General features: G+C 46.6%; 1 protein-coding gene across 1 annotated transcript; it reads left to right on the forward strand.

Moving 5' to 3' along the window:
• The first annotated feature begins 541 nt into the window (after positions 1-541).
• LOC121002405 (transmembrane protein 70, mitochondrial-like) lies at positions 542-4,688 on the forward strand. Its single transcript, XM_040433863.1, has 4 exons — positions 542-562; positions 769-918; positions 2,968-3,079; positions 4,220-4,688. The coding sequence occupies exons 1-4, from the start codon at positions 542-544 to the stop codon at positions 4,666-4,668; spliced, it is 732 nt and encodes a 243-aa protein (XP_040289797.1). The 3' UTR covers positions 4,669-4,688.
• The last annotated feature ends 7,138 nt before the right edge of the window (positions 4,689-11,826 follow it).

Raw genomic sequence — 11,826 nt, forward strand, 5'->3', positions numbered from 1 at the left:
AGAACGTATACAACAAAGGTGACATTGGATGTAAGAGGTATGTGGTGCTATGTAGGAGAGGAGATGCTCCGGCTCCTCCCCCTGCCATTTGCAGAAGGAGGATTCAGAGCTGGGTGAGGATGACGAAAGGGGGCAGCAGGCCACGGGCGGGTGGCAGATGGTGGGGGGGAACCACAAGCCTTAAGCAGGATCTGGGGAGGGAGGAGAGCGGAGGAGCTTCCTGGCTGTAGCTTGTTGTATAAGCAGGCAGTGCAGCCAGGACAGGTCCTCCCCTCTTCGTATGATGTGTAGACAGGCCTCAACTATAGAATGTCAGCTGTACAGTGTGTGTTGGGAGTGGCCTATTAAATGTAGGAGGGGCTTTTAATAATGGGCGGGGCTAAAAATGGGCCACTTGACTGGATTTGCCCCCCAGGACTAAGGCTGCCAGCCCTCCCCTGAGCAAATCCCATGTAACACTGAAGTCTGCGGCTGTTGGGAGGCTGGTGCGGCTTATGTGACACCCCGGGCTGGCAGTCTGATTTATTGGGGACACTGCGGGATGTTTGTGGAGGAGCAGTCTGTAAAGGGTTAATTGACTTCTCCGCTATTTAGGCTGTTGACACGTCTCCCCCTATGTTTCCCAGGCAGCGGTAAACCCCGCCCAGCAGCCGCCAGTCATGTGACTTTATTGTTGCTCCAGCCGTAACCAGGCAGCGGGGTCACGGGGTGGACTCTATCACTTCCGGGTCACTTTTAATGTATCCGGGTGGCAGCGCTGAATGACAGCCGCACCACATCCGGGTCAGCGGCGCAGAGGACGAGGATGCTGTGGGCTGCCCAGTATGGGGGGCGCTGCGCGGGACGCTGTGTCTGGGGAGGGCACGGACGTGTGTCTTCTCCCTGTCCCTGCGGAGCAGAGCGCCGCCTGGGCGTCAGGTGAGGCTGACCTTGTATCTCTACGCGTCACGTGGTGTGTGCAGCAGGTAGCCTCTGGTGCTGTACTGACCGCAGTATGGAGTGTGCATCAGGACCCCTCATCATCACCTTACCCTAAGGCCTGCCTAATATGGGCGCCTACTGTCGTCTACTACAGTGTTTCCCAACCAGTGTGCCTCCAGCTCAAAGGCTGTCCGGGCATGCTGGGAGTTGTAGTTTTGCAACAGCTGGAGGCACATTGGTTGGGAAACAGACTGATGTGTATGGGGTGGGAGGGTGGACAGCACTAGGACCACCTCTGTATTTTGTGGATCAGTGATTTGCGGACTGCAAAATGGATGCAGTCATGTAAATGAGGCCTGGTGGTGAGGGTTCAGATCCACGGGGCCCGCGCCCCAGCATTGGAGTCTAGTTGTACTAGCAGAGAAATGAATGGGGTCACAGCGGAACTAACTCATTTGACGGGACCCCATAATGGGAACAAATCCAACACTGCTGCATTTCTGGAGATTCTGAGGCTGTGGCTGCACCGCGACCCCATTCATTTCTATCCTAGTGCCGCTACGGTGCGGTGACCGAGGGCACTGTGTACCTGCGCCCTAGAGGGCGGCATGCTTCTGCCACTCACAGACGTGAGATATTGGAACACTTTCCGTAATAAATAACTTACCAAGTCTAATACTTTTGACTCATTTGTATGATCTTTATCTACTTTTAGGACTTCTGTAAAAATCTGATGTGATGGAAGCCAAATTTATGCAGAAATTAGATAATTCTGAAGGATGCAGCGATGTATATATGAGATAGATAAAACCTTAAAGAGGACCTCTCCGGACATGCCTGTTTTATTATCTTCATGCATCCCCCATGTAATAACTATTCTGTTACATCTCTTCTTATGGCTCTGTGTTGTGCCATTCCTCTATTATTTACACAAGAAGTTATGAATGAACTGCTATTGGCCTTCAGTAAGGGTACAGAGGGGTGTAACCAGTTAGGGGGGTTACCTGCTCAGTCTGAAAACGGCAACTGATTGGATAGAGTGAGTCTGTGCAGGTACCCCCCCCCCCCCCCCCAACTTGGGACCACCGCTCCGTACCCTTACTGCAGACTGCTAGCAATTTATTCATAACTTCTAGTAGGAATAACAAAGGAATGGCACAACATAGAGACATAAGAAAAGATGCTCCAGAATTATTATTACATGGGGAATGTATATGGCTATTAAAACAGGCATGTCAGGCGAGGTGACAGGTCCTCTTTAATGTAGTATCAGGGGAGGGCAGAAGATGGGGGTACATGAAGGACAACAACATGTATGGGGCAGTTAGGAAAGTTGATCATCAGCCAGAGAAGCATTTGGCTTATTGCTGTCCTATGTGTGTGGTTGGCTTTAGGGCTCTTTCATACGAGCAGATCCCGTGCGGGTAATCCGCTGCGTGAAAGACAGCCAAGCCCCACTCCGGACAGCAGAGACACGGAGCAGTAACATGATTGATAATGCTCTTTGCCTCTCTGTGATCTTTTTACTACAAAATCACGGTGGCAACTTTATCTGATGGTGATTTTATAGTAAATAGATCACAGAGAGGCTCGGAGCATTATCAGTCATGTTACTGCTCCGTGTCTCTGCTGTCCGGAGAGAGGGCTTGGCCCTCATTCACGCAGCAGATTACCCGCACAGGATCCGCTCGTGTGAAAGAGCCCTTACAGTAAAACCTGGGCCGGCAGAATGTCTATTCTACACATTTATTTGTATTATTTTGGTTTAGTACGGTTTACTGTGTATTGTGCCGTTCACCTGAATGGGAGAGAACTGCAGTACTCTGAACGGCCACAATGAAAAGTACCACGATCTGAGGAGGAACCAGTTCAAACGCTGATCACTGGGGGTGCTGGGAGTCTGACTACTGCTAATATATGATTGATGGCCTGTACTAGGGATAACCCCTTTAAATTTCCACTTCCAGCATCACTTCCCTGTCTGTCACGCATGTTGTGGCTTTGACATTCTCTGACACAAACGTTTTATTTCTTTCTCTACAATAGGTTTCTGTACCTGATGTGAAGTTTGTTCGTTTCGTCAGCACGTCCTCCACTCCAGTAAACCATGAGGAGGACAGACTGGTTTACATTGGAAACCTGGGAACGGCAGTGCTTGGTACGTTCTTGGCTGATATGTCTGCCACATCCTACTTGATGTCCTCCATGCAGGTGGAGCAGCATCAGTGTAAGACTGGGGCTACACTGTGACATCAACCTGCCACCAAGGGTCCAGGTGTTGGATCCTGGATGATGTGGTGTCACCTTGTAGCCCCAACCTTACACGGAGGTAGCGGGTGCAAGCACCAGTCAACTGGGAAAATATTGAAGAGCTGCTTCTATGTGACCTTTATATGCGGTAAATGACCAGACAGGGTATTGAAATTTCATGTTGAATTTCAAAATCCTAATCCCCTTTTGTCCTAAAAGATAAGCCCTCCTAAATGTGCCTGGCAGTATCTTATGCCCCTCTTATTGCAGATAGAATATGGGATGACATTGATGTCTGTATTTTCACAGGGAGTGTGGAGAATAGGCTCTACTCTGCCCCAGGTGCAGGCGGCCATAGGTGTTGGGGGGCAGATATGGTGTCTGTACTGCTGTAAATATCTGGTATATCGGCATTTTGCCTGCACACTGTAATGGTGTTTCAGCAGTGTCTCGTATTAGATATACAGGAAAGACATGACTGCCCAATGAGACGTATACTGATGGCCTATCCTCAGGATAGTTCATCAGTATCTGATCAGTGGGGGTCCGACACCCCGACCTCTGCCAATCAGATGTTTTGAGAACGTACCAGCGCTCACAGTAGCACCACGACCTTCTCATAGCTTTCCCCTGGCCAGTAAAGACACGTTCATGTGTCACGTGGCCTAGGAGCAGCTCAGCCCCATTCAAGTCAATGGGGCTGAGCCCGATACCAAGCACAGCCACTATACTATGTACGGCGATGTGCTTGGTGAGCTGATCGGTGGGGGTCCCGAGTGTCGGACCCCAGCTGATCAGATACTGATGACGTATCCTGAGGATAATTATACTGCCAGAATCTTTGTGTTGCATGATGGGATACAATTCAGGAGACCCTAGAAAAGCAGAGCGAGCAGACATGTTTTCTACACCTAGTCTTTGGCTTTCTCTGGATCGAAGTTCTAGGTTGCTTTTAAAGGGACTGTGTCTTCAGTGTTAAACTTGCCAGATATATACATATACAGTTAGAATATGTGTGTTACTAATCTGTTCTTTATTATTCATACAGGGGTGAAGTTCTTCTCCTACTCTACCAGCGTGGTCAGCTTAATTATTCTGCCAATGATTTTTGCAAATTCTGGCATCGGAGTAGACAGTCTTCCATTGAAGATTGCTTTCTTCAGCATAGTTGGATTCTTCACCTTCATTACTCCTGTTACTTTGCATTTGTTGACCAAGGGCTATGTGGTTCACCTATATCACAACAAGGAGAGAGACCTTTATACTGCAATCACTTACAATGCATTTCTTAGAGAGAAAAGGACGGAGTTTTCCCCAGAAGATGTTGAAGTACCTGGAGTGAGCAAGATGTTCACCACATTTTATGCAAAGAAGAAATCCATGCTGATAAATCCAATGTTATTTCCCAATTCCAATGATTATCAGCACCTTATGGGCTATGATAAACCCTTCACTTTTAATTTAGAAGACCTAAATCCTCCCTCTAAGGAAAAATAAACCTTGTGTTTGTAAAGGTGTCATTTTCTTAAGATATTTTTTTATTTTTTTAAGATGACGTTTAACGCTTCCTTTCACACTTGAAGTTTTGAGTAAAGTTGAGCACAATTTTCCATCCACAGGATATGTGTGAAAGGATGGTACATACCTCATGGTACGTAAGAGAAGCTGCTCAGAGCGCAGTACGATTAAAGGGGTTCTCTGGGACCCTCAGAGTATAGCCACATGTAGCAGGTCCACTACAGGAAAGACATAGCATATCTGGATGAAATCTGCAGGGGCAAAATCCTCACCAAATCTTGCAGGTTTTACTATAGATTTCTATGCATAATTATGCAAGTTTCCTTTGCAAAGGGAGAAATCCGCTGCATAAATTGGCATTTACAATTTGCATCTGGCGTTACGTGCGGATCTCGGTGCAGACATTTTCTGCAGTGTGTGGATAAGATCTGTGAAAATGTTATCCACTTCCCTGCTCGGTGTGACCATACCGTAACACTGATGGCATATCCTTATACGCCAGCATTGTGTGTTCGGCGTGGGTCCGATGTAGCCCGGTTCTGCGCAGTCCAGTGGATGGGTGCACATGGTGATTGACAGGCTCTCCTTTATGAATATGCATACTTAGCTGTCAGTCACTGTTTAGCACTACCCACAGGACTTTATAACAGTCTGCCCCCACATTAGATAGCATGCTCAACATGACACTGAGCAAATCTGACTGGTGTCCTCTGAGTGCAGAGAGTAAGTCCGACCAGGACTCCTAGGAGAGACGGTGAGACGCCTGAGGACCCTGCCCACACAGTATGATTGGCAGCTTACTGTGTATACATACTGAAACGGGGAGAGCTGTCCATCACTGCGCGCGCGCGTGGGGTAATCTGGACTCTTACTGTTTCTCCTAAGAGTCCTCTCAGGAGTTATTGAAAAGTTCTGCTCTAAATCTTGTACTCATATAAATATATATGCGGTTGATCTCAGGAGGCTTTTCCCTCTAAGATCTGCACTGCGCAAGCCCTGTCAATCAGAAGGCGCAGCAGCTGCAGAGAAAGCAGAGCCTCTAGGTGTAATGGTAACGCCCCCGTTGCTCCTAGAGGCTCATTTGCATATATTAAAACATCATTTTTCTTAACAGGTCAGATAGTTTTATTATCATTTTGTAGAAGAAAAAAAAAAAAGCATATACCATACAGGATAACTTTATTTATTTTATTATTATTATTGCACAATAGACAAGTCTAGCATGCATAAAACGTCACACTCTTGGCCGGGGGGAGGGATATAATAAATACTTTCAATGTGTGTGCCCGGAGTTTTCCTGGTACATATATGATACTGGTAATGAAAACAGGATGTGAACAGAGCCTTACATTGACAGGAAACTTATTAAGTCTGCCTTGGGCATGGCTTCAGTTCATTCCAGACCAGGGGACCTTTCTTGGCGCTCTCTGCTGTAGTAACTCTTTAGATCAGTATTGATCACTGCATCTGAGATCATGGTTAACTCCAGTCCTGACCAATGCAATAGGGCAAGCATGTCAAACTCAAAGGCTAACATGGGCCAAAAAAAAATAAATTTAAGTTTATGTGGGCCGCATCAAAAAAAAAAAAAAATTTTTACAATATAATGCAGACGGATCCGTTCTGAACGGATCCACCGTCTGCATTATATGAGCGGATCCGTCTCAGACGGATCCGCTCTGAACGCAAGTGTGAAAGTAGCCTTAGGGGCGAGAACCTGGGATCTTTCATCCCTTGTCCTATTCAGCTCTATTAGGGTGAATAGGACTTCACACTGTCCCTGCTGCTCTGTGCCTTGTGCACACAGCATCAGGGATGTTACCATGGCAACCAGGGCTTCTGTAGCGTCCTGGCTGCCATGGTAACTGATCGGAGCCCCAGGCTTACACAGCTGGGGCTCCGATCAGAAGCTGCCACTGCACCACCAATGAGGGGAGAGGTCCCTGTGGCCACTGCCACCAATGATTTTAATACTGGGGGGGTTGAGAGGGGCTGGCGCACTGTGCCACCAATGATTTTAATGGGATGGGGGGTTGAGGGGGGCACACTGCACCACCAATGATAAATTTCCCCTTTATACAGGAGGCTGGTACTGGCAGATCAGCAGTTAACCCCTCAGGTGCGGCACCTAAGGGGTTAACTGCCTCTGATCGCAGCTCCCTGTCAGCGGCAGGGTGCCGGCAATGCGATTCTGCTGCCGGCACCCGCCTCCTGTATTGTGTTAAAGACTGACTCTTACTATCAGGCCACACAGAGCGGCGCCCAGCGATGTCTCAGCACTCACCATTAGTCCTGGGCGCCGCTCCGTTCGCCTGCAGTGCTCCATTACTGTCTCCTCTCCTGCTCCACATGCTGCTGATTACTATCGGAGCGATGGGAGGAGACATCAGCTTCACTAGTGGGCGTTCCTTCTTCCTGGCTGTAGCGCTGTCCAATCGCAGCGCAGGGAGAAGGAACGCCCACTAGTGAAGCTGATGTCTCCTCCCATCACTCCGATAGTAATCAGCAGCATGTGGAGCAGGAGAGGAGACAGTAATGGGGCACTGCGGGCGAACGGAGCGGCGCCCAGGACTAATGGTGAGTGCTGAGACATCGCTGGGCGCCGCTCTGTGTGGGAAATGGGAATAGTCCTATCATTGGTGGCTCAGTGCGCCCGCCCCTCTCTCCTCATTGGTGGCGCAGTGCGCCCGCCCCTCCTCCCCCCCCTCTCTTCTCATTGGTGGCAGCGGCAGCAGCACAGGGGGGAGGGAGGACAGCTTCCTTCTCCCCGTGCTGCTGAGAGAACATGAGCGCGCCGATAGCAGAGCGCTAATGTTCAGAGATACTAGACTGCCGGCCGGGCCGCAAAGATATTCATTGCGGGCCGCATGCGGCCCGCGGGCCGCATGTTTGACACCCATGCAATAGGGTGTCAGCTGTGTGCGTGCCAAACATGCCTTAAAGGGGTAATCCAGAAATTGATTATGATGACCTAGAAGTCATCATGATTACATCAGCGGGGTCCAAGTCCCGGCACCCTGCCAATCAAATGTTTCAGGGAGCTACAGCACTCACTGGAGCTCTGGTGAGCACAGCCGGCAGCTTTAGGCCCCTTGCAGACGAGCGTGAGCGGATTAGGTCCGGATACGTTGCGGAATGCGTTCAGTGAAAACTGCGTTATTTTGCAAGCAAGTTCATTCAGTTTTGTCTGCGATCGTGTTCACTTGTTTAGTTTTTATCGCGCTTGTGCAATGCGAGTTAATGCGTTTTGCACGCACGTAATAAAACTGAATGTTTACAAACAACATTTCTTAGCAACCATCAGTGAAAAACGTATCGCTTGCTTGTGGATGCGATGTGATTCTCATGCAGCCCCATTCACTTCTATGGGGTCAGCTCTGCATGTAAATTGCAGAATATAGAACATGCTGCGATTTTCACGCAACGCAGAAGTGATGTGTGAAAACCAACGCTCATGTACACAGACCCATTGAAATTAATGGTTCCGGATTCCGTGCGGGCGCAATGCGTTCACATCACGCATTGCACACAGTACCCTACATCCCATAGCAGCAGTGCTTGGTATTGCAGCTCAGCCCCATTTACTTTAGGTTTACTTCACTTTATTATTTTCCAAAGTATCAATCTCGTATAATGAGCATACGAGCATCAAACAGCAAAAATATCCAAATATCAGTAAAGGATCACGCAGGATCCACATTTTCAGTGACAATCAATGTATACAAATGAGAAAAGTAAACAGATAGCACTAGAAAAGTGTAGAGAATATTCTCAAACAAGCGACATTGTACATATTATACATCAATTTAGCATTATAGTACCCCACCCCAAAGGACGCTAAAGAATCAAGAGAAGTCATCTCACATATAACATTTATAAAAAAATAAAACCGTTAGGGCCCAGAAAAAGTGAGCAAAAAAGACCCTTAAATAGGAAGTAATCTATATATGATATATAGGTTAGGAAAAGGCTATTGTAAAAGAGAGGAATATAGAAGCGTGCTGCAAAACTATTATTCCCTGAGTTCCTCTGTATTACTGAGTTCTCCCAGTAGCCTTGAAAACTCAGAAGAATGGACAAAATCCACCAGAGTATTCCACCTGCTATAGAATAGATTCTCCATACCCTGCGAAAGTGCTGTAAGTTCTTCCATTCTTAACAAATATCTGAGTTCGGACGCCCATGCACAGAGAGAGGGAGCATCCACCTTTTTCCACCGACGCGGAATAACCATACGTGCTGCTACTAGAAAGAACCGCAACTGATTTTTCTAGCTATCGAGCCTGGGATAAGCGATAGAAGAGCAATCTTAGGAGAGTTAGGAACCGTTTTAGCCGTGAATTTGTTACATATGAGGAACACCTGGTCCCAAATTTGTTACATATGAGGAACACCTGGTCCCAAATTTTTTTTATTATTGGACACCCCCACCATATGTGCAACATCGAACCCACCTCCGAATTACATCTCCAGCACAGGTTAGAGACATTTGGGAACATCTTGTTTAGAGTCGAGGGGCAATAATACCATCTGGCTAGGATTTTAAAGTTCTTCTCCTTCGCGTGAGCAGCTATAGACAATCCATGAGAGAGTGCACACACCTTAAGAACATCCTCCGATGAAAAGGACAGCTGTAGATCAGACTCCCATTTTTTAAAGAACGGGGCTAAATCAGGACTACTACAGTCCATTAGAAGCCCATACAACTGTGATATGAGCTTGTAATGAACATCAGGCTTCACATAGATGTTATCAAAAGCTGTCAGATCAGGACATGACCTTCGGTCGAATAAGCTATGTATGAAAGATCTTATCTGAACATATGCAAGCCACATGGAGCCATTCCGTCTATCCTCAGGTACAAGGGAGTCATAATTTTGTAGATGTTTTTGTGCCATAGCGTCCCGGACCCTAGGACATTGGGATTTGTGCCAAATCAAAAGATTAAGTGCCCTTTCTCCTATCAGAAAATCAGGGTTGCTCATGATTGGGGTCATAGGACCTTTTTTATGCGAAATCTGAAATTTCGAGGTCCAATAATCCCAACAGGCCAAGGCGTGTCTCACGAGAAAAGGCCAACCCTCCTGGGCTGGGCGGTTGGAAACCCATGGTGCCACCGATAAATCTACTGGGGAAAGCTCCCTTTCCATCTTAATCCAAAGTTTCGGGGAGTTTCTATCCGACCAGTTTATGATCCTCATCAGCAATGCTGACGAATGATATACCCTAAGATCTGGCAGACCCAACCCTCCCTTATCTCTATGTTTAGCCAGAACCACAGAGCCAATCCTAACTCTACCTGAATTCCAGATGAATCGATTAATGGCCCTCTGAAGAACCACAAAATACCCCCTTGGTACATTTATTGGGGCAGTTTGAAAAAGATACAGAAATCTCGGAAGAATGTCCATCTTAACGACTCCAAGCCTTCCAAACCACGAGATGTGCTTCAAAGAAAATTTCTGTAAATCTTCCAGTACCTTCTTCTGTAAGGGTAGGTAATAAAGAGGATAAAGTAAATGGAGCTGCCTAGGTATTTGTAATCCTAAATATGTTAAACTAACGTTCTGCCATTGAAAGGGAAAATTGCTTTGAGTTTGGGAAGCTACATCTGACGGGAATTAAATATTGAGCATCTCACTTTTAGTGGGATTCATTTTAAAGTTACTCAGAAAGCCGAACCTCTGGAATTCCTGTAGAATAGATGGGACAGCAATGTGAGGATTTGAAATATACATGAGGAGGTCGTCAGCATACAGGGCTAATTTATGATGCGCGTTCCCCAATTGTATGCCTTTAATATTCGGGTTAGCTCGTAAGGCATTAGCTAAATGTTCCATGACTATCACATACAACAAGGGAGAGAGCGGACACCCTTGCCGATTCCCATTTTTTATGTTAAAAGAGGAGGCCAATATGCCATTTGTTCTCACTCTGGCAGTGGGATTCGTATATAAAGCACCAATTTTCCCTATTACCCTGGGGCCTAAACCAATTTGTTTCAGCGCCGCAATCATAAATCCCCAATTAACTCTGTCAAACGCTTTTTCTGCGTCGACCGAGAAGAAACAGAGTGGATCCCCCCTACTTTTAGCTCTAGAGATGAGGTTAATCGTGCGTATAGTATTATCCCTGGCTTCTCTACCAGGTACAAACGCTACTTGATCGCCGTGTATAACACTAGGGAGTATTCTATTAAGACGATTTGCTATGAGTTTGGAATATATTTTAATGTCACAATTAATCAGGGATATGGGACGATAATTAGTGCAAACTTTTGGGTCTTTATTAGGTTTCGGAATTACGACTATATGGGCCTCCAGGGACTGTTTAGGAAAGGGACAAGAAGGAGAAATGCTATTGAATACTCTTAAGAGAAAAGGTAATAACAGCTCCTTAAAATCCTTGAAAAAGGGTGCAATAAACCCATCAGGACCCGGGCTTTTCCCCCCTTTTAGTGATTTCAAATCTTCTCCTATCTCGTGTTCTGTAAAATCTTCTTCAATTTCTGTTCCCTTTTCTATGGGTATCGTGGGAAGAGCCGTATCTTCCATATATACATTTATCCGGTCAACAAACGCCTCTCCATGCATATCCGCAAATTGTCCCCGGATGTTATATAAACCCTCGTAGTATACTTTAAAGGTTTCCGCAATTTGTCTCGGATGATGTACTAGAGCACCGTTAGCATCCAATATATTCGGAATAAAGCCAGCTTGTTGTCGAGGGTGTATATAACGCGCTAGCGCCTTCCCGGGTTTATTGGAATGCGCAAAAAGGTAGCTGCGAAACCGTTCAGTGCTCCTAAAAACAGAGTCTGAGAGTAACTTTTTAAGTTGATCTCTAGCTGACGTGAGTTCAGAAAGAACGTGTGGGTCCAGTGATTGCTTATGTGACTGCTCAAGATCAGCTATCTGCAGTAAAAGTTGCCGAATTTTCGCTACCTTCTCTCTTTTGAGTCTGGCACCATGGCTTACCAAAACACCTCGCAACACACATTTCAACGCTTCCCACTGTAGGGGGAGGGCTGTGTCATCTAGTGAGTGATTCTCAAAAAATTGTCTGGTCGAAGACTCCAGATCAGCTCTACAGACACTATCCCTCAAAAGGGTCTCATTCAACCTCCATGTCCATTCT

Source organism: Bufo bufo, chromosome 5, assembly GCF_905171765.1.
Source record: "Bufo bufo chromosome 5, aBufBuf1.1, whole genome shotgun sequence".
Classification (NCBI taxonomy): domain Eukaryota; kingdom Metazoa; phylum Chordata; class Amphibia; order Anura; family Bufonidae; genus Bufo; species Bufo bufo.

Excerpts from the sequence above, each read along its gene's own strand:
- LOC121002405 (XM_040433863.1), top strand. The coding sequence starts at position 542 with ATGTTTGTGGAGGAGCAGTCT. Across the intron at positions 919-2,967 it reads GAGCGCCGCCTGGGCGTCAG|GTTTCTGTACCTGATGTGAA; the intron begins GTGAGGCTGACC and ends TCTCTACAATAG. Across the intron at positions 3,080-4,219 it reads CCTGGGAACGGCAGTGCTTG|GGGTGAAGTTCTTCTCCTAC; the intron begins GTACGTTCTTGG and ends TTATTCATACAG.